General features: G+C 63.6%; 1 protein-coding gene across 3 annotated transcripts in view; it reads right to left on the reverse strand.

Moving 5' to 3' along the window:
* Nucleotides 1-3,239: 3,239 nt before the first annotated feature.
* MTA1 (metastasis associated 1) overlaps nt 3,240-26,022 on the reverse strand; it is a 36,514-nt gene continuing 13,731 nt past the window's right edge. The window contains exons 3-21 of one of the 3 annotated variants that reach the window (XM_079127444.1): nt 22,351-22,444; nt 19,286-19,336; nt 18,564-18,690; nt 18,429-18,492; nt 16,151-16,268; nt 12,503-12,605; nt 11,712-11,811; nt 11,256-11,444; nt 9,513-9,587; nt 9,210-9,268; nt 8,821-8,936; nt 8,419-8,570; nt 8,132-8,321; nt 7,894-7,983; nt 6,750-6,902; nt 6,594-6,629; nt 4,402-4,433; nt 3,957-4,108; nt 3,240-3,872 (exon numbers count right to left, since the gene is read on the reverse strand). In XM_079127444.1, the coding sequence (XP_078983570.1) occupies nt 3,722-3,872; nt 3,957-4,108; nt 4,402-4,433; nt 6,594-6,629; nt 6,750-6,902; nt 7,894-7,983; nt 8,132-8,321; nt 8,419-8,570; nt 8,821-8,936; nt 9,210-9,268; nt 9,513-9,587; nt 11,256-11,444; nt 11,712-11,811; nt 12,503-12,605; nt 16,151-16,268; nt 18,429-18,492; nt 18,564-18,690; nt 19,286-19,336; nt 22,351-22,444 (2,052 nt within the window). In that variant the 3' untranslated portion in view covers nt 3,240-3,721. Of the gene's footprint in view, nt 3,873-3,956; nt 4,109-4,401; nt 4,434-6,593; nt 6,630-6,749; nt 6,903-7,893; nt 7,984-8,131; nt 8,322-8,418; nt 8,571-8,820; nt 8,937-9,209; nt 9,269-9,512; nt 9,588-11,255; nt 11,445-11,711; nt 11,812-12,502; nt 12,606-16,150; nt 16,269-18,428; nt 18,493-18,563; nt 18,691-19,285; nt 19,337-22,350; nt 22,445-26,022 lie in introns of those variants that run through there. The other 2 variants (XM_079127445.1, XR_013761887.1) reach the window with 2 other exon arrangements.

Raw genomic sequence — 26,022 nt, forward strand, 5'->3', positions numbered from 1 at the left:
CCGCCCGACTCTCGCCCGCCCCCGGCCCGCCATTGGCTCCGCGGCCGGGCGGGGCCTCGGGAGCCCGCCCCCCCGGGTCGCGGGACGCTGGGGGCGCCGCGGGCGGGGCGCACCTGCCGCCGGCGAAAGGCGAGCCTGCGGGCCACCCTGCCGCCGCCGCGGCCCGCGCGTTCCGCGAGTCCCTGGGGCCCACCCCAGCGTTTCCAAGGCAACAGCGGGGCTCCGGGCCGGCGCGTGCCCCTGCGCTCGCCCCCGGCCCCGGGCCCCCGGCCGAGTCGCGGCGGGAGGGGTCGCGCGCGGGGCGCCGACCCGCCCCCGCCCGCCGCGCGACACCGCCCGCCTTTGTTGCCCGGTTTCCACAGCAACGCTGCGCGGCGCGAGGCGTGGGGCTCGGGCGGGGCACCGCGGTCCTGTCTGTGGTGCTGAAGGCGGGCGGGCGGGGCTCGCAGGGAGGCGCCGCCACTTCCAAAAACAGCGCGAGGCGCGGCTGGAAGGGTGGGGAGCCGGAGGGGGCGGCGGCGCACTGCGCGCACTGGCTCTTCCTCCCCACGCGCTCCCACCCGGAGCAGCGAGCAGCTGTGCGTGCCCCCGAGCCAGGTGCTGCGGCCGACACGCCCATCTGCCGGCTCCTGACACTGTCCTGCCGAGGCCCAGGGCCCCAAAGCGTTCTCTAGGCCCCAGAGATCCTGCCAATCAGATCGTGTCCCCCACCCTGTCAGAACCATCCCTCCTGCACCTGCCTGATCCTTCCAACCTTTCCTTGCCTCCACCCTGGAGCCCAGCAGGATCTGGCTCCAGGAGGAAGGACTCACAGGACGTGGGCAGGACCCTTCTCAGTTTCCTGGTCCCAGCTGGGCCCTAGGCCTGGGGAACAGACAACCCCCACCCTGCTCAACCAAGCCCTGATGACCAAGCCCAGTCTGGGCAGCCACCTCCGGACACACTTCACAGCTCTGTGCCAGACACTGAGGTCCAACCTCATTTCCTCTGCCTGGTGCAACCATCCAGCCTGAAGTCTGGGCCAAGTGGCTTTGTCACCTCCTCCAGGATCCAGGTAATTGGACCTGCCCTGGCTCCTTTCCCCCTTCCTCGCACACACACCAGGCAGTGCTGTTTCCTTGGCAACAGCAGTACCAAAACATGTGCCCCCCCCATGTCCCCCCCCCCCAAGCCTGACTGACCAGCCTGACCAGCTCCCCCTGGGCACCTCGGACCTGTGCCAGGTGAGGTGAGCCATGGGGGCAGGGAGCACTCAGCCAGTGCCTTCTGGGCAGGGTCCTTTCCTTCACTACCTGCCCACTGCTCAGCCTGGGTTCATGTCCCCACTCCCACTTGTTGCCCATGACTGTGCCCTCTAGCTCCTTGCCCAGCTTGGGAGCCATGGGGGAACTTGGGCACCACCTCCTGATGGCACTCCACCTCTGCTGTTTTATGGAAGGTTCCCTGAGGGTGCCCAGCCCTGCCTGCAGAGCAGCCCAGGGCAGAGGCCCTTCTAAAGGGTGGCAGCAAAGGACTGGCACTCAGCACTGGCCAGATGCCCAGGGTGGGGAGGTGGTGGAATGGGGAGAGCAAGGGGAGTCCTGCTCGCTGCTTTCACCCTGCCCACCCCCAGCTGCAGTCCTGGGTTAAGGCCAGAGGCTCCATGGTGTTATGGAGCTATATCCTGGGCCTGAGAGGAAGGGACGTGGGTCAGTGGACACAGAGCAGTAGCCTTGACTTCCACCTCTGAGGCCATGAAGAGCTACAGGCTGAGGCAGTGAGAGGCCTGGTGTGGAGGGCAGGCGGGGGCACCTGCACGAGCTGAGTGGAGGGCGGCAGGTGGCAGAGCAGGGTGTTAGGAGCCTGGGTGACCAGGCCAGATGACCAGCAGTAGGGCAGGTCCCTCCCCTGGGGCCCCAGCAACATAGTGTCCTACCATCCAGTCACCCTGCTGCAGGGAACCCAGGGCTGGGCATGGTGGTGGCTGGGAGACTCCAGAAAGGGTGAACCCTGGGCTGAGTGGCTCTGAGATGGGCCTCAGCTGGAGGCCTCCAGGCCAGCCCCAGGGGATTTCTGCCACCTGGGGATGGCCCCTGCCCCTGTGGGAGATGCCAGCCCTTTGCCCCACTAGTAGTGCCTTGGGAGGACAAGGTAAAGCTGAGAAACCCTCTCCTGGGCCCTCGTTCTGTCCAGCCTGTGCCCACCCTCATCCTTAAGCCCCAGCTCAAACCCCAAGCAGCCCCAAGAAGGTGGGCACACAGCCAAAGCCGCCCAGGGGCAGTGTAGCTGGGATGTCAGGGTGGAGGGACCCCAGGATGTGAGTGGGGACCCAGCTGTCTGCCTGGACCCCACTGGCAGGGCTGGGGTCTCTGCCCCACCGCTGAGCTGATGTGAAGCCCCTCCCCTTCCTCATCATGGTTGCCAAAGGCCCGAGGCTTCTTTCTCAAGGCTTGGCAGGGGACCCGGGGACATGGGCCAAAAGAAGACCAAGATTAGCAGAGGACAGTCAGTGGCCCTGGGAGGACAGGTGGGGTGTACACTGCAGCCATGTCCCCCTGTTGGGCCCCATCACAGGCTCACAGGAGGCCAAGATGCCCCCTTATCTGTCCCCAGGGCAGCAGCAGAAGTGGCTTCTATTTTAACTCCCTGGCTGGGGGTGGGGGAGCAGGAAGCAGAGCCCAGCGGGGAAGGCAGAGCCCACTGCCTCCTGGGGAAGGCCCAGCTGAGCAGGCACGGCCTCCGGGTAGGCCCTAGAGCCAGGGCTCCTCCAGGGCTGGCCCAGCCTGCACCTGTCCCCACGCCTGCAAGGGTGAGGGCATGGGCTGAGGTAAGGTTTCTGAGCAGGGACTTGCTGAAAGCTGAGCAGATTCCCTTTGTGGGGAAGCACACCTGCTGGGCGGCCTGCCAGGACCGGGTTACCCTTGCTGTCCCATGTGGAAGGCGTGGGGGGCAGGGGACTGGATCAGGGCCCTGAAGGTCTCAGGACTGATCTGAGTGGCAGAGTGACCAGCCTAGGGTGCCCCCCAGCCCCAGGAAGTCTGTCTGGGTGGCCTCTGGGACTGCCCTGAGGTGAGCTGGCGGCGTCCCCAGTCACTGCCCTGGGGTCTGATGCTGGGGCTACTGTGGGAGGAGGTGTCCCAGGTCCTGCCCTGCCAAGGGAAGACCTGTGGGGGGTCCTCAGGTACTGAGGGAAGGGAAGGGAAGGCCCCAGGCCCAAGACGGAGAGGGGCTGGGAAGAAAAGACACAGGAAGGGTTGGGCTGGGTTTTTTTTCCTTTTTATGAGATTTTTTTTCTTTGTTTTTGTTTAATATGAAAATTACTTGAAAAGACAAGGGCCAACCCCGCCAGGCAGCTCGGCCACCACTGGCCGCTCCGATCCTAACGTTCCAGGTGTAAGTTACAGAGCTCAAGTTCATCTACAAAAAAAGTAATAAAAATAAAATTTAAAATGGCACCTTCAACAGAACACAACAGAACCTTAGGGCCCGGCCCGGGCAAGAGGCCCACGCGGCGTGCAGGCAGGGCGCTCCTCATCTGCTCCAGCCAGACAGTAAACACAAAGCTAAAAAGGACTCCTGGGCCTCTGGAGTGCGCGAGACCACACTTCCCCGGCCGACAGAGTCCTGCAGGTGAGGGCGGGAGGTGGGCACTACCGAAACGAGGAGGGGCGGGCAGCAGTCTGGCGGGGAGGAGACCGCCGTCTGTGTGGGCCTCGAGGGACACAGGCAAGGGCGGGTGGCCTTAGTCCTCGATGACGATGGGCTCGTCGTTGACCGGGGCAGGCGGGGGTGGCCGCAGCGGCAGAGCCTGGCTCTGGCGCAGGGCAATGGGCTTGTAGGGTCGGCGGGCGGCACGCTTGGTTTCCGAAGATGAGAGCAGCTTTCGGATCTTCCTGTGGGGGAGAGGCAGGCAGGCAGGCTGGTGAGTGCTGGACTGTGTGGCTAAGACCCTGGCCCTGCCCCGGGGAAGGCCCCACCTGGTCTCCTCCGTGGCCATGTAAAACACGTCATCTGGTGCATCGATCCAGTTCATCCGCCGCCTCTTGACGGGCGGCAGTGAGCCCCCGCGAATCAGGCGCACTTTGGTGGGGTATGACTTCCCATTGAGCAGCAGGTTCCGGCTTGGTCCCTGTGCGGGAGAAGAGCCTTGAAGGGCCTGCTAGGGAGCTGATGGGACCCTCCCCTGTAGCCCAGGAGCACTGCTTCCCGGTAGCCAGTCCTCAGCGGAAACCCCTGGACCTGCACGGGGTCCCGGGAGACCTAGATGAGTGTGCTTCACTGCAGCCCCAGCCCAGGTCAGGCAGGGAGCCTGTGAGGGCTGCTCAGTCCCTAAGAGGCCAGCACCACCTCTCTGGTCTCCCCCTTGGCACTGGCAGGGTGGACTGGGCCTCCTCCCAAACAGGCCGCAGCGGTTCCTCTTACCATGTGCCTGGTCTGTCCATGGTTTGCCAGACCTGATGAGAGAAGGACAGAAGGTGAGGCTGGGGCAGAGGGGGGGCGTCCTGCATCCACGCCGCCTGCTGACCACCCTCAGCGAGGCACAGGACACAGGTGGGGGCAAGAGGCGGGAGCTTCCCGGGGTCATCCCTGGAGATACAGCCTGCAGCAGGGGGCTTAGGGGACGTGGGAACTCAGTTCCCTCGGTCCCAGCCTGGCCCAGACATCCGTGAGCTCTTGGGGCCACCTCTGTTCTGGGTTGCAGGCAGGAGGCCAAGGGAGCTGGGGGCTGACAGCTGGCTCCCTGCAGGCAGACCACCCGCCCCGCCTGGGCCCCAACAAGCCAGGCCTGGCATGTGCCACGGCTGTCGTCAGGTCAGCCGCCTCAGAAGCCCCTCTGCAAGGCAGCCTCAGCCCACAGTGGCTTGGTGCCAGCTGCTGAGAGGGGCGCCCAAGGCTCCGGCACGGAGAGTCCCCCAAGGGATGCCACGGGAGGGGGGCTGAGTCCAGACTCCCTGTCACCTGTGCCACCTCACTCAGGGCTGCTGCAGCCTCCTGGCCCTGGCATCAAACGTGAGCGTGTGAACTAGAAGTGGTCTCGGGACAGCCTGTCCCTAGCACTGGCAGGACAGGCTGCCTCGACCCATGATGCCTGGTCAGGTCCTGCTGGCCCCACAGCATCCCTCCCGTCCCGTTTAGGAGTGGAGCAGGCGGGGTGCTCTGGGCCAGCTTTTTCTTATTTTCGAGCAGCGTGCGAGCAGAGTGCGTGCTGACGCACACCCGGGCTGCCTCCCACCCTCGAGGCTGCACACCGCAGGCAGTGGTACTGGTTGTGGCCCAGCTTGCTCAGCCCCCCGGGTGGGACGGGGCTGGGACCCGGCGTCTGGTCTGCAAAGCCTGAGCAGGGACAGCCTGCTTGTGGCCCCTGCAAGAACCCGCCAGTCCTGTGCCCGGGAAGCCACGAGCACCAAAGCTACTTACCCAGGTAAGTGCCTGCCAGGCAACGGGCGGCAGAGGAGGAAGACAGGGCGGTTAGAGCAGCGCATGCGGGGCGGGGCTGTGGGTAGGGGTGCGGCCCACGGGCTGGGCAGGCCCTCGCCCCAAGCTCACACCTTGCCCAGGCTGGACAGAGCGCCCCCCCAAGCCAGCCCGCGGCTCTCGGCCCTACCCAGTGCCCGGTCTGGGCACTCTCTCATGGCCAGCCCCCTGACCTGAGACCTGACCCTGCGGAGTGCAGGCCAGCGTAGTGCCCCACAGGGTTGGACAGGGCTCACCCTGCCTCCTAGGGAGGTGCACACCGCAGGACGCCTCTCAGGAACCACATACTAGCATGGAAAGACGCAGGCTCCAGAACACTCAGTGGGAATAAACAGACTTGACTAACTTGCCTGTGAGCGGCTTCCCACAGGGCCAGAGGCCAGCTCCTAGGACGGCCCTGCCACCAGACAGCCCCGAGGCCCTGTCCAGATGTGTCCCCATGGAAGGAACTGGCCCAGGGGTGAGCTCACCCTGCAGCCCCAGAGCTGCCAGCAGACCCCACAAGGATGTGCCTGCCTGGGTGTCCGGCGGTCTGCAAGGTCCAAGGGCCACCTCAAGGGGGTGTGTCCCTTGAGGTGTGGCTGGATGGCTGCCACCTCCCGGTGAGAGCAGCACTCCAGGCCTGACAGTCTGGGGAGGGGCCTGAGCAGGCCCACGCAGGCGGCCCCTCAGGGTGCCGGGGACACTGGGGTCCTGTGGCCCTGCGCCAACAGAGCCGAGCCTGAGCCCATCCTCCAACGGGAGGTGCCAAGCCTGGGCGTGGCCCAGCTACCCACGGCCTCCAGACACTCGCCCGCCCGTCCCCACCCAGCAGGGTGCGCGAAAGGATGGCAGGCAGCGCGGGCGGCCCAGGGCGGGGCTGAGGGCATGCGAGCAGTCACAGCACGATGGCAACGGGGGCACCAGGGCAACATGTGCAGGACAGTCCACCCAGGGCACGGGCCGGGGGACTCGGGTCAGAGGCCAGGGCTGCAGACTCTCGCAAGTGAAAAGCGAGGCCAAGCGGAGCGTGGGGTCGGGCCAGGGCCCAGGCCGGAGGACTGCCCTGCACACGCCCTGAGCCTCCCGCTGCGCGAGCAGACAGCACACACAGGCACCACACGGGCTCGCCACAGCACTGCAGTGGCCGCCGGCCTTACCCCTACTGGGCATCAAGAGGCGCTTCTTCATATTGCCTGGCCACGCCATGGGCAGGAGAGAGAGGGAGAGAAAACACCGTCAACGGCGTGGTCAGGGGCGCCATGGGGCCAGGCGGCCCGTGCGCAGCCCAGGGCGGTCGCCAGAACCAGACTCACCGTCCACGCCGTTGTGCTGCTCGTAGCTCCTCTTGCCTAGGATGGTGGGGGAGCCGTTGTTGATGACCGGGGCCGACTTGGCAGGGGTCAGGCTGCTGAGTACACTGGAGCTGCTCTTGACGGGGTCAGGCTTGGGAGGGCGGGGGTGGGTCTCTGCGGGAGCAGCAGAGGCCCAGGGTCAGCACCTGGTAGTGACCCCACCCAGCCCCCCACCCTGAGGGCCCATGAGACTTATCAGGTCACCAGGTGGAGACCAGGACCCAGCAAGGCTGGGGCTTCAAACATCCTTGGCAGGCAGGCTGCCCTGCCGGAGGGCCAGCCGCAGCCTTGGGTGCCTGCGGTAAGTGCCAGGGGCTTCCAGAGGACTCAAGACACAGCCCATAAACCCAGCAGACCCATCCAACGGTCTCGGTCTCTAGGTTGTCACCAAAGCTGGTGTCAGGGCTGGCCGCTGGCCAGATGTTGAACTGCTGGCCTAACTAAAGACACACCCCAGTCACTCTTCCACAGGACAACGGTAAGGCCAGCCCTGGGGCCTAGGACCCCAGAGACAGAGCACTGCCAAGCCAGTTTTGTCTGTGCAGAGCACACTTAGCTCATGGTTCCGGAATGTCCTTCCCAGGACAGACACCTCCACCCTGGGAAGACTGACTCATGAGCCCGCCCAAGCCTCACACAAGCGAGGCACCCGCTGCAGGTCCCAGAGCACACTGCTTCTGGCTGGACCAGGGGCATGGCTGGGGTCTTGGGCCTCCCAGCAAGACGCTGGCAGGTGTGAACTTCCTGCCCAACAAGGCCCAAAGGCCTGCATGCTGCCTGTGGAGTGGCTTGGGTCCAGAATTCTCCCTGTGGGCAGCAGGAGGCCCGCAGGCCAGGGTGTGCCCAGTCCAAACCCCAGCAGGGACTCTAAAAGGGATCTGGGTGTGCCTCAGGGAGGCTGGACCCTGCAGCATCTGGGGCTCACTGTGACCCTGGGTCGGGGGCTGCACATAGATCTGCCTGAGTTGGCACAGTGCAAGGTACCCCGGGAGGGCAGTTCCCATGAGCATTAAGGCCTCCAGATGAAGGGGCCGCAGGTGGCACCAGAAGCTACCCTTTGGCAGCTCCCAGGTGACACCCACGTCCCTGGCCACCACTAGCTTACCGAGATACCGAAGCACGGCTTCCAGGGGCTTCCGCACTGCCTGCTTCAGCACCAGGGGGCTCTGGGAGGCCTCGGGCAGCCGGGCAGTGCCTGTGGAGGGATGAGGTGAGTGAGGGGCTGGGCCCAGGTAGCTGAGCCTCACCCATACCCCACTTTGGGTGTTCTCCCCGGGCGGGAACGCTGCTGGCTGGGGGAGCTGCCCAGTGCCCCCGACGGCAACATCAGGAGGAAGACTCACACTCAGCCTTGATGGCGGCGCTGTTGATGGGCACGTATGGGTGCCGCGCAGCGTGCCACGGGCGCAGGATCTCGCGGCACAGGCGCCGGGCGATCCGGGTCAGCTTGGTGGTGTGCAGGTAGAAAGCCTGCCTCGTCTTCATGGCGAACTTGGGGCTCCCGCTGCTCCGGGCTGGGATGCCGTGGGGACTCTGCGGAAGGGGGGCGCACCGCCCCAACACAGCGCCATGACCGAGGGCCGAGGGCCCGTGGCCGGCGCAGCGCGGGGCGGCGGCTCGTCCCGCTTACCATGCTGCTGCGGTTTGGTCCTGGCCTCTCTCCATCTAACCGGGTTGGCATTTTCAAGCCACCATATTTCTTCCAATATGTCCAACAAGATGCGCAGAGGCGACACTGCATGTTAGGGGGACCCCAAGAATACCACTGGTAAGACTGTGTGGCTACGGACAACAAAGTTGGAAATAGACGGATTCTTAAGCAGAACCAACGGTGCACAGCATTCCAGTGTCCCCCGCCGCGCTGCCCCCACCCACCCGGGCACCCCCTGCACGCTCCCAGTCTCCCCACCTCACCCACTGCTGCAGCCCCACCGCTGGCAGGCCACCCAGGCCAGGTCACAGGCCCACCGGGACCCCGTGTGGCGCCACGGCAGCCCCTGCCACCCCAGCAGGTGCCTGGCGGGGCACTTACTGTAGCAGCTCTCGCAGGCCCGGCCAGCCCCAGGGCTCTGGCCTGGCGCCCCCGTGCCGTTCACCGCACTGGCCTTGACGCTGTTGACGCTGATCTGGTTCGGGTTTGGCTTGTTGCTTAAAGGGGGGAAGGAGCAGTCACAGCAGCCCTGCAGGCAGCTGGGGTCCAGACCTCGTGGCATGCCCTGGGCCTTCCTGTTCCAAGGAGTGGCCGCCAGGGAGGCGGCACGGTCCTCCATGCCCCCGGGTGCACAGCACTCAGCCAGCCCCCGGCCTGGGCCTCAGGGCCCACTCCGCCCACCCAGCCCCACAGGGCTTCCCCTCCAGGCCCGTCCTGACTGCCCAGACCATCCAGACTGCAGGCCAGACCTCAGGGACTCCAGAACTTACTAGTTGGGAATATAAACCTGCTTCAACTTGCTCTCTGCTTCAGCGGCTTTCAAGCGTTTCTTAAAGCAAAACAGAGGATCAGAGAGGTCAGCAGGCAGGCTGGGCTGCCTGGGAACCAGAGGGAAAGGGGCCACCACTGCCCCCTGAGCGCTGCCTCCAGGCAAGGCGTGCACAGAACCAGGACAGGACCAGCTCTCTCCGCTGCCCAGCCCAGGCTGCTGGGAAGGCCACTGCCCTCCCTCTGCCCTGCTGTCCCCTGCTCCTCCCTCTCCTCTGGTCGGGACAGTGGCAGGCGAGCCTCACCTGCTGGACGTATCTGTCCGTGGTCTTCCACATGTAGTAGTACTCAATGATGCTGGTGAGTGACTTCCACGGGAGCTGGGGCAGGAAGGGTGCATAAGGTGGGCAGGGACGGGGCCCAGGAGAGGCCCCCAGCTAAACACTGAACACAGCAACCCCTGGACTGACCCTCCCAACCCAAGCTGAGGACGATGGTCACTGGGACCCCGAGGATGGGCCTGGTGGCACCCTCACCAAGGCCTAGAGCAGGAAGGAGGAGCGGGGGCTGCCCTCTGCAGCTCCCTGGCCCTCTGCTTCCCACGCTGGGCGGCCAGCAGGAAGGTCCCGCCTGGCCGCCGTGGAAAGGTGCGACCGTCCCACTTAAACTACCTAGCCTCGGGTCTGCTGAAGGGGCACCCGGGACGAGGCAGGAGAGGCTGGCAGGGTGCCACGGGGCTGTGGCCGCGCCCTGGACCTGGTCCCAGTCAGGACTCCCAATGTCCCGGACACTTCCCTGCGTCAACGCTCGCTCTGGCCCTCCCACTCCTCCCCAGTCTCCCTGTGACCCCTGCGTCTCTGAGAATGGCCACGTGCTCATGTCTGAAGGTCTGAAAGCCGCTCTGCGTAGCGGCCTCAACCCCGGGCTCTATAAGCTGCGGCCTCTCCACCACGCCACCCTGGAGAGTTTGCGGTTGTGTCCCTGACTCCTGCCTCGAGCTGCCCTTAGAGCGGCACCTTCGATCCCCAGCCTATGCCTCCCACCTGCTTCTCATGCTCTGCTGGGGTGGAACCAGGGCCTGCGCCCTGCCCGTGCTCCATGCCGGCCACACCCGGCCCGAGGCTTAGCACCCATGCAGCACCTGGCCTGCAGAGCCTGTGTCTAACGCGCCCAACCTCCTCTGCGCAGATGTACCCAGCGCCCGGGGCCCAGCCCAGCAGCTCCTTCCCCGACCACCCATCTAAGTGTCCTTCCATTCCGTCTCCGAGGTTCTGCTCATGTGTCTGTTTCCCGGCCAAGTCCGGGTGCGTCTTGCCTGGCAGCACCACCCTCTCTGCAGGCTGGTGAGGGATGGCCGGCACCCTCCAGGCACATGTTCTTGCCACCTTCCACTCCCGCCAGGGATCCCCCGTCAGCAGACCCCCACCCCCAGACAGCACAGCATCCTCAGGGCCAGCTGAAGCTGCCCTCCGGGCCCACAGACTCTTCCAGCCTGCAACCCTCCACATGGCAACCTCCTGCCTCTGCCTCCCTGGCTTGGGCTCACTCCTGTTTTGCTGATGCTCCCAGCTGTCCCTGTGTCCTGGCCTGACAGCCCCACCATGCACAATGGGCTCCTCCTCCGTGGAGCCCTATGGGGCTTGGCCACAGAGCAGGGGCTGCTCCTCTTCCAGCAGAATGTAAAGGTATGCAATCCTGGAGCTGAGCTGGGGATCCACAGCAGAGCGCCTCCCTAGCATGTGGGAGGCCCTGGGTTTGAGTCTCAGCACCACATAGAAATAAATAAAATAAAGGTTCACTGACAACTAAAAAAGAAAATTAAAAAAAAAAAAAGAACCCAACAAACCACATTCAGGAGGAAGGGTCAGTGAGTCTGACCCTGGTCCTCAGCACAAGGTGGAGTGTGCACGCATGGCCCAGGCCCACGAGGGGTCCAGTGTCTGCTCAGCACAACACAAGAGGAGGACGGGGTACCCGCAGCTTTCCACGGACACCCCCACAGCCCTGTGGAAGGGCACAGTCGGCTGCTCTCCCTCCCAGGAACTTACGAAATCCTGCTGAATATCCGTGAAGTCTTTCCCGTATTTTTCCAGGGCTTCCTCAAAGAGATTAGCCTCGGACGCAGACCACTCCTCCATCTCATCCCTGCAGAGCACGGGCCCACCCTGTGGCACGAGGGCTGAGATGGCCCTGGAGATGTCATAGATGTTCTTGTGCAGTGTGTCCATGGCGTGGAACTGCAGCAGGACAGCAGGATCACCTGGGTGGCCCAGCACTCCCAGGACCCAGAGCATCCTCCTGCACTGGCACTGTGCCTTAAGGCACTGAACCCTGGCTGCCTGGGTGGAAGCCCTTCCCTGACCCCCTCAGGACACACTGGCCAAGTCTGGGGTGGACCGGGAGAGGCTGAGGTCCAGGAGAAGGGCCACCTTCCCATGCCCTGCATGCCTGAGGCGGGTGCTGCCCCGGCGTGGGGGGCGGGGAGACGGCAGTAGCCCACTTACCAGGGTGATGTCTCGGGAGGCCGCTGCGGCACTCATGTGCAGGCTGGGCTGGCGCACCGAGCTGCTGCAATCCAGGGCCCGGGCAAAGGTTCCCACAGAGCTGCGGAAGGAGGCGCACCGACAGCCAGAGTCAGACAGCAGAGGGGGGCCCCACCCTGCAGGCCAGCAGGGGCCCAGGAGACCAGAGCTCAGCTCCCGACAACCCGGGACAGCAGCCTGCAGGCATCACGGCCAGCCCTGAGCACATGCATCAGGGACAGAGAAAACACATGGAATGCCCCTCCATGCTGGAGGACTGCTGGCCCTGCGCCAGCCTAGCGGAGTGCGGCTTCCAAGCTCAGAGGCATGGGAGCAATGGCTGAGCTGCAGTGCATGCCCCCTCAGGCCGCCACCACACCCCCCTGGCCTGGCAGGCCCACAGTCCAGAACTGCCCTGCTCTAGAGGTGCTGCCCCAGGCTGACTGCTGGCCCCTGGTGTGGACAGTCCTGAGGCCCACAGGTTGGAACCCAGGCCCAGCCCTCAGAGCCACCCCTGCCCGGGGACCCACAGGAACATGGCAGCATCAGGGACACCCAGAGAAGGGCCCCGCTGGGTCTGATGCCCTCTGGGAAGCTGTCAGGAGTCTCAACAGCTAGTGAGGGGCTGGCCATCAGGAGCCCAAGGGCAGTGCTGGGGGCCTCACGTCCACATGTGAGATCTAAGACACCCAGTGCAGGAAGGTTGCAGGCTGAGCCCTCACATCCTGACCCTGGGGTCCAGGTGGCACCTGGCTGCCCTGTGGGTAGCTTACCGGGCCACCACAAGGAACTGGTCGATCTGCTTGTCCACAAGCGGGTTGTGTGCCTCCCACACCTTGGTCTCCAGTTTAGACTGGTCACGGCCATCCTCCTCACCTATGGGGAGAAGTACGGTTTGGTGAGGTCAGAGACGGCTGCTGGAAAGACCCTGGGGGCTTCCACCTCCTCCCCAGGGAGGTGGGGAAGGGCCTCATGACCCTGGAGGCCAGCCTGGTATGCACTCCACACACCTGGGCTGGGAGTGATCGTGACCTCATGGGTGGAGCAGAGTGGGATCAGAACTTGGAAGACCCAGTGAGCACAGGGAGGTACCTGCCCACTGCCCCAGGGTCCCCTGCAGAACAGGAGGTCCTGGCAGCCAGCTTCCACCCAAAGGGGACGAGAAAGGCTCATTTCTAATTTTAATCAAATTTTTAATTCAGAGAAACCAGGTTTCACGCAGTTGTGGGAAGTAGCATGCTCCGTGTGCCTTCAGCTACACGCGGCCTCATCCTGCCACGCCTGCCAGATACTATGGTAAGGGAACAGCAGGGAGCCATGGCTGAGGCACAGGCCCGCCTCCCCAGGACACTCGCCACTCAGTCACTGCTATTCTGGGTGCAGGAGGAGGTTCCTGGTAAAATAACCTTTCACTCACAAGAGCACGCAGCAGCCATGGTAGAGGCCCGGGACTCTTGTCCTGAGCAGGGCAGCCTGACCAGGGAGAGGCAGGGAATCCCACAAGGGCCTTTGTCCAACTCTCCCCAGCGCCACATCTGTAATTAAGTGAGGTATCACGCTTCCCGTTCTGCCAAACATCCACCAGCTTCCCTGGGGCCCTTGCAAGGATGTGCCCTGTGACCAAGGGTGAGGTCTGGGTCAGGACCTAGACCAGCTCCTAGAAGTCTCCAAGACAGATCTCCTGGGCCCTGCCCTGAGAGCAGCAGCCTCCCCACATGTCCAGGGGAGGTTAGGCCTTGTGACTAGACAGCTGGGCAGGTCCCAGAAGGGAAGCCCCGTGCTGCAGATGTGCAGATGGGTCTAGGAGGGGTCACAGTGAGGGCTAAAGGGCTTCTCTGTGCAGCGAGCGAAGCCCAGGCAGTCCTGGTCCGGGGCTGCTCCAGGCCCCAGGGGAACACACAGGGTTTCCCAGGGCTGCGGATGGGTCTTCTGGCACGGCCTCTGCTCTGAAGCCCCTCACCTGGGGTCAGAGGTACATCGTGAGCTGGGGTGCAGGCCAAGATGTGGTCCCCGAGCCCTACCTCCCAGCCCAGAGGGGGCACAGTCACGTCCCCTCTGAAGTCAGGAAGTCAGAAAGAGCAGGGCCACAATGGATGAGAACCGCTGCAGGGCTGGGACCCACGCCTAGTCGCTCTCCCACACCCGGGACAGCAGGGCCCCTGAGCCCTGCTCTCCAAGTCAGGCCCATGGCCAGCACAGGGACCCTGCAGGCTCTTCTGGCTTCCCATCCAGCAAGCACCAGTTAGGAACAGCTGGATTCAGCTAACAGAGGCTCCAGGTGAGGTCCTAACCCTCAGAGCCTCTTCCACAGGATGTGTCCTTGCAGTCTAAGCTCCTGTGGGATCCCACAGCTGAGGCCTCTGCGATACCCCTAGGCCCTCACCCTGGGCACAGACTGCTGCGGAAGAGGCTGCACCAAGTGGCAGCTTGTGGCCGGGTCCAGCTGCTCAGCAGAGGCCCCAGAGTGGCACAGACAGGGTCAAGAGGCTGAGCCACAGGACAGAGCAGAGGGTGGGGGCCTCCTGCCCATGAAGCACAGAGGGAAGTCCCCCCACACCTCGAGGGCCCCACAGGGCAGCCCCCTCAGAAGTGCGCGGCTCAGCAAGTCCAGGTCCCTAGCTGCCCCCTGCTTGGCTTGGCTTGGTGCCTCACACGCTCTCAGATCCAGCCAGCCCCCAAAAGAGCCAAGGAACAACAGAAACAACGAGGCAAGCGGCGGGCACTCAAAGGAAGCTGGGCTGCACACCAGCCGGCCAGCAGGAAGCCTGTGGGGTCTGGGCCAGGTGGAAAAAATTTCAACCCCCTCGGAGAGCCCCACACTCCGAGCACAGGAGGAGACCAGGACCAGAGAAAGGAAGTAGGCTGGATGTCTACAGCATGCTTGGGAAGAACACCAAGCAAAGCTGAGGTCAGCAGCATGGAAGTGAGCATGCAGAAGCATGCCTGGGGCACCTATACCTGACCTGTCTAAACCGAGAGCCAGTGGGCCCCGGCCTCCCAGGAGAGCTCACCAGAAGCCAGCAGAGGAAGACATCAGGCAGCTCCCTAGGACCTTGGGCCCAGCCTGTCAGCAAGGAGTCTGGGGACTCCAGCTTGCCCCTGCCAGGTGCTGACTCTGAGGCTTGGTCACCTCCAGTGTCCATGCAGGGACAACATGAGGTAAGCAGTGGGCAGGGCTACCAGGCCAGGAGGCTGAAGCTCCTCCTGACAAGGTCCCAAGGAGACGGAGGGAAAGTCAGAACCTATTCAGACAGGGCCCAGGAGGCTAGAGAGGCCAGACGCAGAATCCAGGCTGGGCCAGCACCACTCAGGAGACAGTGGAGCTGAGCCGGGGACTGACAGGTGAGGAGAGGGTAGCAGGCGCTTCAGAGTCGGGGACACGCTCAGTCCGTCGGCATGGAGGACAGTTGCGGGGAGGAGAGCAGATCCCCAGCTCCAGGAAAGGCAGCAGCCCCTGCAGAAGCTCCTGGTCCAGAGACAACAGCTGTTCCCTCCCCAGAGTGATCCCTGGAGCCCACGGGTGGCTCAAGCAAACCCCTCACCCGAGAGCCCAGCACAGGCCGCCATTGCACACGTCAGCAAAAAGAGCGCGTGCAAACACCAGAGCTGCACCACCGTCCTCACTCAGACATGTACACGTGCACAAGGGACTCAGAAGCCAGGAGCCCACCACCCATGGTCTCTGAGTCCCAACAGGGCTGCTGAACGGCTGCACGAGATGCCAGAGCCCCACGGTACAGCGGGGCCAGGAGTCCAGGAGCCGTCCGAGCTGCTCCCCTGGAGACGAAGGCCAGGTTCTCAGGGCTGAGGAGCAGGGGCTGCACTGCACTGCCCACATCCCACCAGCACAGGATCAGGCGGCCAAGGGACCCCGGAGCCTCCGGATCGCTGGGCCCAAGCCCACTTCAGGCACCCCAGGCCCGTGGGGGTTCGCCCACACATCAAGCCCACAGAACGCCACTGACTCGCAAGCTTGTCAGAGTGAAAGCTGCTTCTTTTTTTAATTTTTTTTTGGTGATTGTAGATGGACAACATGCCTTCATTGCATCTGCTAACTTTTATGTGGTGCCAAGGATCGAACCCAGTGCCTCGCACGGGCTAAGTGACTGCGCTGCCACTGCGTCCCAGTCCCAGGCCCTGCAAGGGTTTCAAATGTAACAAACACTGCCAAAGGGACACAAATACAGCATGCCAATGACAGGCCTCACGCTCTGCCCTGGGGTCCTGGGCTTCCAAGTCCCTATCCTGACACCTACCAGGGCAAGGGTGCCTGGGGCGCGAGCCTGTGCCCACGCCTGGCACTGTACCTGGCCAGCAACCTGCCACCAGCCCTGGCACGCACACGCCTCACAGCCACGGACACCGTGTCCCAGCCTCCTCAGCAGAGGTGGACACCTTGCAGGCGTTGCTGAGGGCCCTACCCTCTTTCAGTAGGTCGGTGATGTCAGCCTGGTACCGGTTTCCCACACGAATCTCCCCTTTATCAGCCAGCAGGGTCTTCTGCTGTGGGTCGTAGACTAGGGAATAGAAGAAGAAATCCTGAAAAATACCACACACAAGACAGAGGCATCAGAGGACACGCCTGCCTGTGACCCTGGGACGGACACAGGCTACTGCAGCAACAGGAGAAATGCACAGTGAGAATCAGCAGGGACCAGAGACTCCTGCCCAGGATGGTCTTCTGCTTAACAGCTGAAAAGCAATGGCTGAGGAGGCTCAGGCAGGAGGACCCCAAATCAAGACCAGCCTCAGTTAACTAAGCAAGGCCCTGTTTCAAAATTAAAAATAAAAAGGGCTGGAGATGTGACTCAGTGGTAGAGCACCCGAGTTCCATCTCCAGTACCAAAAAAAAGAAAAAAAGTACGTACGAGCAACAAAACAGCAGGGCCATTCTGAACAAGCCCAGCAAGCTGCAGATAGGCCTTCCCCGCGAGTCAGACAGCTGCCCCTGCAGCTAGCTTCGGCCGACCGCTCCTGCTCTGTCCCAGGTCTGTCTTCACCCCAGACAGGGTCACCAGGTCCCCCAGAGCTGGGGCTGGCGTGACACTGACATCTCCGACCCCATGCAGTCCTGCGCCTCATGCCCGAGGTCCTGTGCCTTGGCAGCCCCTGCCTCAGCCTCCGGAGTTGCTGTAGCCCCGCCTGTGCCCTCCTGGCTCCCCTGCTGACCCTAACACACTGCACTCCCGGCCGCCTGTTCTCTCAGCACCAGCTGCACACTTTCTGTACGACTCTCCCTGCTGTGAGGCCATCTCCGTCAGCCTCCTGTCTGGGACCTAGGAGGGGTGCCACCCCTACAGGCAGCTGCTCACACCTGCCAGGCCTCAGGGAGATACCCCAATCCCATCACTGGGTCTCTGGGTGGGGCTGCCCAGCTAACCTGCATGACGGTGAGAAAGGCTGTCCCAGTGCCCGGTGGCTCAACGGCAGCCTGGCCTTCCCACTGTGTGGGAACTGCATGCCTCAGGGACAGGCAAGTGGAAAACAGGAGTCTAGGGCTTTCCTGGCCTCTGCCTGGAGAGGAACAGCCCAGCCCGGCCACGCGCCACCGTGCCTGCCACTCCATCACCAGCCTGTCTGTTCAGAAGACTGTCCGTGGGTACCTCTCTGCAGTGCCACCCAAGCCACCCTGCGGCTGCCAAACTGCAAACAGCACTCTGTGCCCCTCAATGGACAAGTTCCCAAGGAGCTGCTGCACCCTCTGGTGGAGCCCCTCCTCAGGACAGCCTGACACACTGACCCCTGGCACGAGAGCACAGTGGTGGCTGGAGTGTGCCACAGTCCCACATGGCCCTTGCAGGACCTGAGGTCCAGTCAAGGCTGTCTGTTCCTGAGCTGTGTGGCAGGAGTGGGACCTTGGAACATGGTTAACGTCTCCTGCAGGAGTGTGGGCCGAGCTCAGGACACACTTGGCCACCTGGCTCCCACAGCACCTGGGCCTTGATGTCACCTGTTAGGAAGCACAGGGAGGTCTCATCCCTGTCAATCTGCACAGGCAGAGGAGCCGGCTGGACTGGACCTTGAGGGGAGCGTCAGGCCCCAAGGCTACGGCCTGGGCAGCAGAGCCCTGAAGGAGGCCAGGTCCCAAGCTGGGAGACGTGTGAGCCCTTACCTGACCCCAGGTGTTCCCTTAAATTGCCACACAACCTGCACACAACTGACACGTGCCAACAGTTCCAGCCTGTCTGAGCTCAGGGGATCTAATGTCCCCACCGGCCACATCCCACGATATCCTTAGCAATTTGCTCCCCAGGTGGCATTGCCTGGAGACATATATGGGTCACCACGGCCTGGTGGATGGCAGCTGGTGGGCAACACTCCCTATGTAAAACCTCCCTGCTCAAAATGCCAGCAGTGCCAGGGCTGGGCCAGCCTGGGGCCAACCTGGGCTGGGGACAGAGGTGGCCTCGGCAGGATTCCGTCCACTCTCCATATGTGGCCGACCAGGCCTCTTGAGACCCAGGAGGAGAACCCAGCAGAGAAGGCAGGAGGGGATGCCTGCTCTACAGATGGTCAGGCAGTGGGCACCCAGAAGGGAGGGAGCCTAGGAGCTGCTGCCACGAGACACCAGGAAGCGACCATCAACACTAGTCCCAGGACACTGTGGGTAAGGAAGGGCCCAGACCAGGTCCTTCCTGCCAGGCTGGGGGGGTGTGGGGTGGCTCACGGGCAGCCAGGCAGCCGGTGGCTGGGCCTCACCTCACGCTCGAGGTAGGACTTGAGCGACTCAGTCTCGTTGAGCAGGGTGACACTGCACTTGCCCCTGGAAGAGAAGGACGAGCAGGTGGAGGAGAAGCCAGCAGCGGGGCCCCGGGCAGGGGCCACGAGAGCTACCTGATGTGGGTGGCGGGCAGGGACTCCAGCTGCCGGGAGAGGAACAGCTCCCGGTGCCGCAGCTGGTGCTTCAGCTTCTCGGGCAGGTCCACCATCTCCGGGTTCTCCACCTCTTCCTCCACTTCCCCTGAAGGACAAAAAGGCCCCATCAGTGGGGCTGTGCAGACACCGGGCTGCCAGCCCCAGGTTGGACCCACGTGCAGGGTGCCACGTGCAGGAAGGCCGCCTCCCTGCCTGACACATCCCCTGCCCACCCAGTGCAGCCCGGAGCCCTGGACAAAGACCCCAGGGTGCTCCGGCACCCCAAAAGGCCAGTCTCCTGGGCACTAGGAAGAGGAGGAAGACATGGAGTCCAGTGTCAACCTGGAAAGCAGCAGGCCAGAGAGAGGAAGGAGAAAGGGGCGGCTACAACTCGTCTCGGACAGGAAGGCCAGGGCAGAAACCTTCAGCCCTGGACCCGTCCTCTAGTCCCCAGGGCCACCCGGCCCCACAGCCTCTGCAGATCTCCCTGCACCAGCAGGACTCCTCTCGGGGCCAGGGTCACAGCCGAGGTCGAGCTGCAGGCCTGACAAGGGGGAAGCCCCCTCCTCAGCCGGGCTGGCAGGGAACACAGGGGCGGGCATGCAGGCAGCCCGTCTGTCCAGTATGTCCGTCCCTCAGCGGTCGCCCGCCCCCAGCCCCGGGCACAGACACGAGGCCTCCTTGCAGAGGTCGGCTCTTACCTTCCTCGCCGGTGTCCGCCCCCGGTCCGGCTTTATAGCAGACTGACAGGGCTACATAACAGACAGACAGCACCCGGTCGGCAGGTGGGCGCCAGCTAGTTCCCTGCCCAGGGCCCGGACGAGGAGACACGGGGGCCATAGGCCTCCCAGTGAGGGGGCAGAGACCCCCCAGCCTCGGCATCCCACCCAGCCAGCCTCAGCCTCCTGCCAGAGCTCGGGTCCGCTGCCTCCACAATCACGGCCAAAGACCTCCTACAAGTGGCCTCGGCCATCCAGCCAGGTCTCCCCACCTCTGCTCCTCACACAGGGAGCAGGCCCTCCCCAGAAGGGCTGCTCAGACAGGAGGAGCAACAGTCGCTCTCTGAGGCTGCAGAGACCTTGGCCAGCACCTCAGCAACATGGCGGCTGCCCCAACCTGTGCTGGAGAACAAAGCACAGCCTGGCGCAGAGGGGCACACCACAACCCCAGCTACCCGGAGGCGGAGGCAAGAGGGCTCAAGCCTGAGGCCAGCCGGGCAACTCAGCAAGACTGTGCAAAAGGAACAAAAAGACAAAATACTCTGGCCTGTCGCACTCCCCAACGTGGAAGGAGGTGGAGTGGTGCGCCCAGGGGCCCACAACTGCCCAGGGCTGTCCACCTGAGGACACCAATGGTCCCTGTCACCCAGGCCACAGCTCCATCGCCCGGCCAGGCCTGTTGCTTTCTTCTGCCCCCCTGTGGACACTGCAGGAAGTCCAGGCACCTCTGTGCCCTAAGCCCCCACTCTCTCACAGCTCAGAGGCAGGGTGCGGGCCTGAAGTGTCCCCACCGAGCTGCTGGCCACCGTGTCCGTGGAGCAGGCAGGGCTGTGCACAGGAGTGCCTGCCCCAGCAGCCTGGGCCTGTGCTCATGCACCCTGAGCTCAGGACAACAGCAGGGTCCTGAGTCATGACTGCCCCAGCCACAGGCAACACTGGCTTCGGGTCCTCAGAGACTTGTTCACCAGCTCCTGAGCTCTGAGCGGCTCAGAAGTCCCAACCCCTCCAGGCCCTGAAGCAGAGCAAGGCTCCAGGGCAAGATGCTGTTGCAGCCACGTGTACACCTGGGGCCTCCAGCTGGCCCAGGACACCCCCCAGCTGCGACTCCTGGGGCGGGGGCAGTTTCTGCTCTTACCCCAACCCTTTCTCAGAGAAGGACGCTCACCACGGGAGGCAGGCTCTGCCTTCCTGCCCCACCCAGTGTAGTTCCCAAGCCCTGGCCTGGATGTGGAGGGCTCTGGCTGTAAAAGCAATGAGCCCTCCCAGGAAGTCATGGGAAGGGCTGCTGGGCCACAGGACTGAGTGCAGGCGGGCAGGCAGCGGCCTCCCGCCAAAGCCTGGGGCCAGACACCTCTGCCAGGTTGGAAGCTCCGACCTCAGACCTCACTGTGGGGCTTCAGGCCTCCCCAACTGTGCAGGGCCTTCCCAGGACTCCGCCCTCCTGTGAGAAGGGCTCCCCGCTGCAGGGCCAGGGCCATGGCCACAGGGATCTCAAGGCAAACGAGAGAAACACAGGCGCAGCCACAGCCTCGTGGCCTTGGCTCAGCTCTCAGTCAGAGGACGCCGGGCAGCTGGGGCGCTGTGGGTACCTTGGCATGCCGGCACCCAAGAGCTCAGGAGGCCCTGCCCCAGGCCTCCCTCGCCTCTCCCAGAGCCTCCTCCTGTTTCCCCACAGCCACAGGCTATCCTCCCCAGGACATCCTGCCCACTGGGCCCTGGCTCAGCAGCAAGGTCCTGGCCAGAAGCCCCCACAGGTGATGCCCTCTGGCAGGCTGGCCCTGTTCCTTGGGAAGGGACACAGAACAGCCAACATGGAGACAGGCCCCAGGCCTGTAGGAGCAGGACCATGCCAGATGCCAGGACACACAGCGCATGTGCCAGACCCCCAGCCTGTGTCCAAAGGGCACCCAGCACAGGGTACTCTGACAGGGGCAGGAGTGCCCTAAATAACCCATTCCTTTCTGACCACCTTTCCAACCACGGCTGTGGACAAGCACCAGACTGTCCCCCAGGCCACCAGAGCCCCAGGTGGAAAGGTGTGCTCTCACCCCCGGCCGCCCACCCCTGTTGGCACTGGCTCCACGCCCTCACCAAGGCCCAGGGAGGCCCATCCCTGACCCCATCCCAGAGGGGGAGAGGAGGCTGCCAGCCACACATCTGGCCTCTCGGAGGCCCTACAGGGGGCCGGGGCCGCGGTCCTCCCACCTACCCTGCACCACAGGGCTGGGCTCCTGTGGCATCTGGCCTCCTTCCACTGGAACCCTGGGGTGCTACGGGTGGGGTCTCTCTGCCAGCAAGCAACAAGAGACTTGGGGACAACACCTGATGACCTGAGCAGGCCAGTGCCTGCTGCCGGGTGGCGGCACCACCAGCCAGAGCCGCTGTTCCTCACCACAGGAGGACATCACCTGCACTGACCAGGCTCAAGGACCCCAGGCCCAATTCCACCCCAGGTGACCACGTGGCAGCCGTAAGTTGTCCCCACCTCTACCTGCCCTGTACCCACACCCAAGACCTGCACAGGAGGGACCACCTGTGACCACGGTATATGGATCCTGGGACCAGGTTCCACCTCCTCCGCTCCAGATGCACAGGGGCACAAGGTCAAGTGTCCAGCACCCGGCAGCCACCCCTGAGGCTCAGGCAGCCTGGCCCCAAGGTTACAACCCCCAGATCTCACGCCCAGTGTGCGGCGCCTGCTTCAGGGTAAGAGACCAGACCCGAGGATGACTAAGCCAGTTTCCAGGTACCGGGGGATAAATGTGCCTGTCAGTGCTCCTCAGAGTTCAGGAGAGAGGAGTCCTGAAGATGCTATTTCCAACATCCACAGAGCCTCTCAGAAAAGTGCAAATGGTCCTGGGGCGCAGTCCCAGAAGGACCCACTTCCGGCCCATGGAGTCCACGCCAAGACCCTACCTGCCCAGGGCCCTGCAGGCACACCATGGTAGCCCAGCCACAGAAGAGAACAGAGGACAGAGCAGGGGCAGAGGGTGGCTGAGCCGGGCAGCTGGGCCCCCAGCCCTCCCCGGGCACAGGCCGAGACTCACTTGCATGCTTGTCCGCCAAGGCGATGAGGGTGCTGGAGATGTCGCGCCTCCTGTAGAAGCACACCACCTTGGCTTCCACATTCCCATTGGCCGTCTGTAACAGCAAGGCAGAGGCATCTGAGTAGCCAGCTCCACAGAGGGGCTCCGGACACTGGGTTCCACAGCGTGGCCACACCCACCTCTCATGACTCCAGAACACGGACAGGTCCCCAGTGCCCCAAGCAGTAAGCAGGAGGCAGGCATCCCTCTGACCCCCGGCAAGGCCAGCATGGCCAAGGGGACCCAAGGACTCGGTCACATTTCGAACCTCTACTCACCCTTAGTGTGCTGCCAGAGAACATGTGGGAAAAGGCCCTGGGCTGGGCAGGACCTTGGCCAGCTCTGGAAGCCCAGCCCCTCCCCGCACTCCCATGACCCAGCTGGTGGCCTTGAGGAGGTGGGGGCCTGAGCTGCCGAGCCCCACGCAGGCTCTGCTTGCTTGCCCTGGAAATGCTCGAGGACGGCCCTGGCCAGAGTCTAGCCAGATCCTGCTCTGTCTTTGGTGGGAGCAAGTCACCATCCCTCCCTTCTTGAGCCCACCAGGCCCACTAGGAGGGCAGGTGTCAGGGGATGTGGACCACATAAGCAGCAGCATCCACCCTGGCAGGAGCGGGGACCCAGGGTGCACCTGGACCTGGACTGCCCTGTGCAGCGTCTACTCACTGTCAACAACGCTGCATGGGAAAGCAGCCCTGAGTGAACAGGAGCTCATTAGAGACACAGGGTGGTGCAGGGTTGCTGACCCCCACTGTGGAACCGACCAGCGGGACAGCACAGCCCCCACCAGGCGTGGGGTGAGGTCCCCACCCGGGATGGAGAGCCTGCGTAGACTGCTTGGAGTTCTCTCCCCCATTTGTCTGTCCCATCCTCCACATGCCTCAGTGTGGACCAGACAGCTGCTGCACTTACAGCTGGTTCTGGTTTGCAGCTGGAATGGCCCCTGAGAGCTCACGTGCTCAAGGCCTACCCCCAGCTAAGTCAGGTAGGGGCATGGCCTTGAAGGGGGCGCTGGGCCTCAGCCCCTTCCTGCGAACAGGCCCCCTCTGCTCCTGCCCCCATGAACTGCACCACAGGCCAAGACTGACAGCCCAACCAACCAGGGACAGAAACCTTTGAAACCATGAACCAAAATAAGCCTTTTCTCCTTTCAAGTCAATTATCAGTTACTTTGTCACAGCAATGCAAAGCTGACACAGCTAAAATCCACCACTACACCACCCTGTCCATCAAGCTGTCATGCTGTGACCACTGGGAGCTCATGCAGTTGGCTCCCAACTTCTTTCCACCACGGTGGAAAGAAGATGCATTTATCTATAAGTCTGGAGTTTATTAAAGCAACACACAGGCAGTCTGAAATGCCAATCATGTCATGGGATTCGCATGACATGACACACAACAGCCCCTGCCCCAGGGCAGCCCCCATTGTGCCCAGAATTCAGGTCCTAAGTCCACCACCTGTCACTGCAGACCAGCCTTCCCATCCTGACCCAGCCCTGCTCTCAACAGCCCCCGCGACATTGTGATTTTGATGGAACACTTCTGGTGTCTGTGTTCTGATCAGGTGCGTACAACCACACAGACCTGCCGAGCCCCTCCCACACCCCCTTGGCCAGTTGTCTCCTGAGCGCAGTGGTGGCATTTTTCCACCTGCCCCGTGCTGGGTGACTACCATGGACAAACCTGCGGGTCAGAGAGCCCTGGACACACGTCACGTTCTCTCCGTGGAGGTGCCCTGGCTGGGGCACCCTCTGCCTCCTTCCCGTCAGCTGACACAGAGACCAGCCGCACAGAGACCTCCACATGGACACGCCCTCCACCCAGCCCCACGGGGGCCACCGTGCAGCTGGGCCCAGGGTCTGCGGGGCTTACCAGGCCTTGGCCTGCGGACTGCAGAACCTCCTGGAGGGAGAAGAGCACAGCCATGTGCCCCAACACAACCTGCTCTCCTCTGAAACCACCTCATCGCCCACTTTCTGAGTTTTTTTCTTTTTGAGGTGCCGGGGATTGAACTCAGGGGCACTGTACCACTGAGCCACATCCCTAGGCTGTTCTGTATTTTATTTAGAGGCAGGGTCTCGCTGAGTTGCTTAGCGCCTCGCCATTGCTGGCTCTGAACTCAGGATCCTCCTGGCTCAGCCTCCTTAGTTGCTGTGATGAAAGCCTGGGCCTCCATCACAGGACCCGTCTCAGGACCAGGACGCCTCCCTGCCTCCCTTCGGGCAGGGAGCTCCCTCTGACTGCCATCCGTGGACACCGCCTGTGGGACCGGCCCGTGTTCTCAGGCTCCTCCTGGTCCTGCCGCCTCGTCCTCCTGCCAACTCCCTGCACCGCAGCCCTCGCCCGGCCTGCCTTCCTCTGCTCCTTCGCTGAGGACCCCACCGGGCTCCCTCCGCCTTCAGCTTTCTTCTTGCCCCGAATCAGCTAGTCTTCCTCCTACAGTAAAAGCCCTCCCCAGACGCCTCACTCTCCCGCCACCAAAGTTCCGTAAAAGTCGCGAAGCCAGACACGGGGTGCTGCAAAGGGCCGGGTGGGCTGGCACGCTGCGGGAGCTGCGGCTGCCCACGGTGGCGCTCCAGCTGCCCAGGGGGAAGCTCCTCAGGGGTTCCTGGTCCCCGAGTGTGGGCCCCACGGCCTCCGCTGCTCCAGTCCAGGGCAGAGCTCTGCCAGCTGCCTGCCCCTGGACTCCCGAAAGCCCTCATGGCTGGCAGCACTGCCCTGTTGCCGCCTGGACACCGAGAACGACAACGTGGCTGACGTCCAGGGCCATCAGCAGGTCCCCAGCCGCACTGACGTGGCGTCAAGAAGGAAGTGCAGCGGTGCCCTCACAGCTAGTGTGGCACAGCAAGGCAGCAAGGCCCCCGGTAGGCAGCCCTGTGGTGCCATGCTGGTCCGCTGCAGACGCCACACACCCAGGACGGGGCTTCCGACGCCCCAACTGCACACCGCCGTCTGCACATCGTGCTGAAAGGCAAGACCCCCTCCTGACAGAGGCCGCCAGCCTGGGGAGCGTCTCAGCAAGGCACAGGCACCTGCTGGTTGTGCACGGCCACCAGCTCCCCTTCAAGTCCGCTGCTGAGGGCAGGAGGGGACACGGCTGGCCCCGAGCCCCCCAAGCCATGCTCCGTGGCCAGGTGAGTCTGCTCCCTCCCGCCCACATCTGTGTAGGCGGAGGTGTGCAAATGGGGGCCTCCCGTCCCCCATTCCAGCTGAAGACACTGCCACTGCCCCTCGACCTACGCCCATGCCTCCCAAAGTCTACGATGAGGCCCTGCCAGGGCACCGGCTCCAACAGCCTCGGGGTCACTCTGGCCAGCTTGGGGCCCTGCCCCCTTGCCCATCCCCAGGTGGTGGCAGACATCACAGCCAAAGCTCTGCAACCAGCTCAGCCCAATTCTGGACGCCTCTTCCTGGGCACAGCCAAGTCTGAGGCAGAACATCGACCTTCCTGACCCTGCACTGTCCCTGCCAGGGAAACCCAGATCGTCACCACCACCACCAGCCTGCAGTCCAGCGGGGCTTCTTCAGCAGGCCCACGCTGCTCAGTGAGGTTAAGGCCACCCTGATGTCACCGTAGGCTGGCAGGAGATTGGGGGCAGGTCCCTGGAAGGAGGGCAGCTCTGGGCAGACAAGGTC

The sequence above is a fragment of the Sciurus vulgaris genome (assembly GCF_902686455.1).
Source record: "Sciurus vulgaris genome assembly, chromosome: 2".
In the NCBI taxonomy this organism is placed as follows: Eukaryota; Metazoa; Chordata; class Mammalia; order Rodentia; family Sciuridae; genus Sciurus; species Sciurus vulgaris.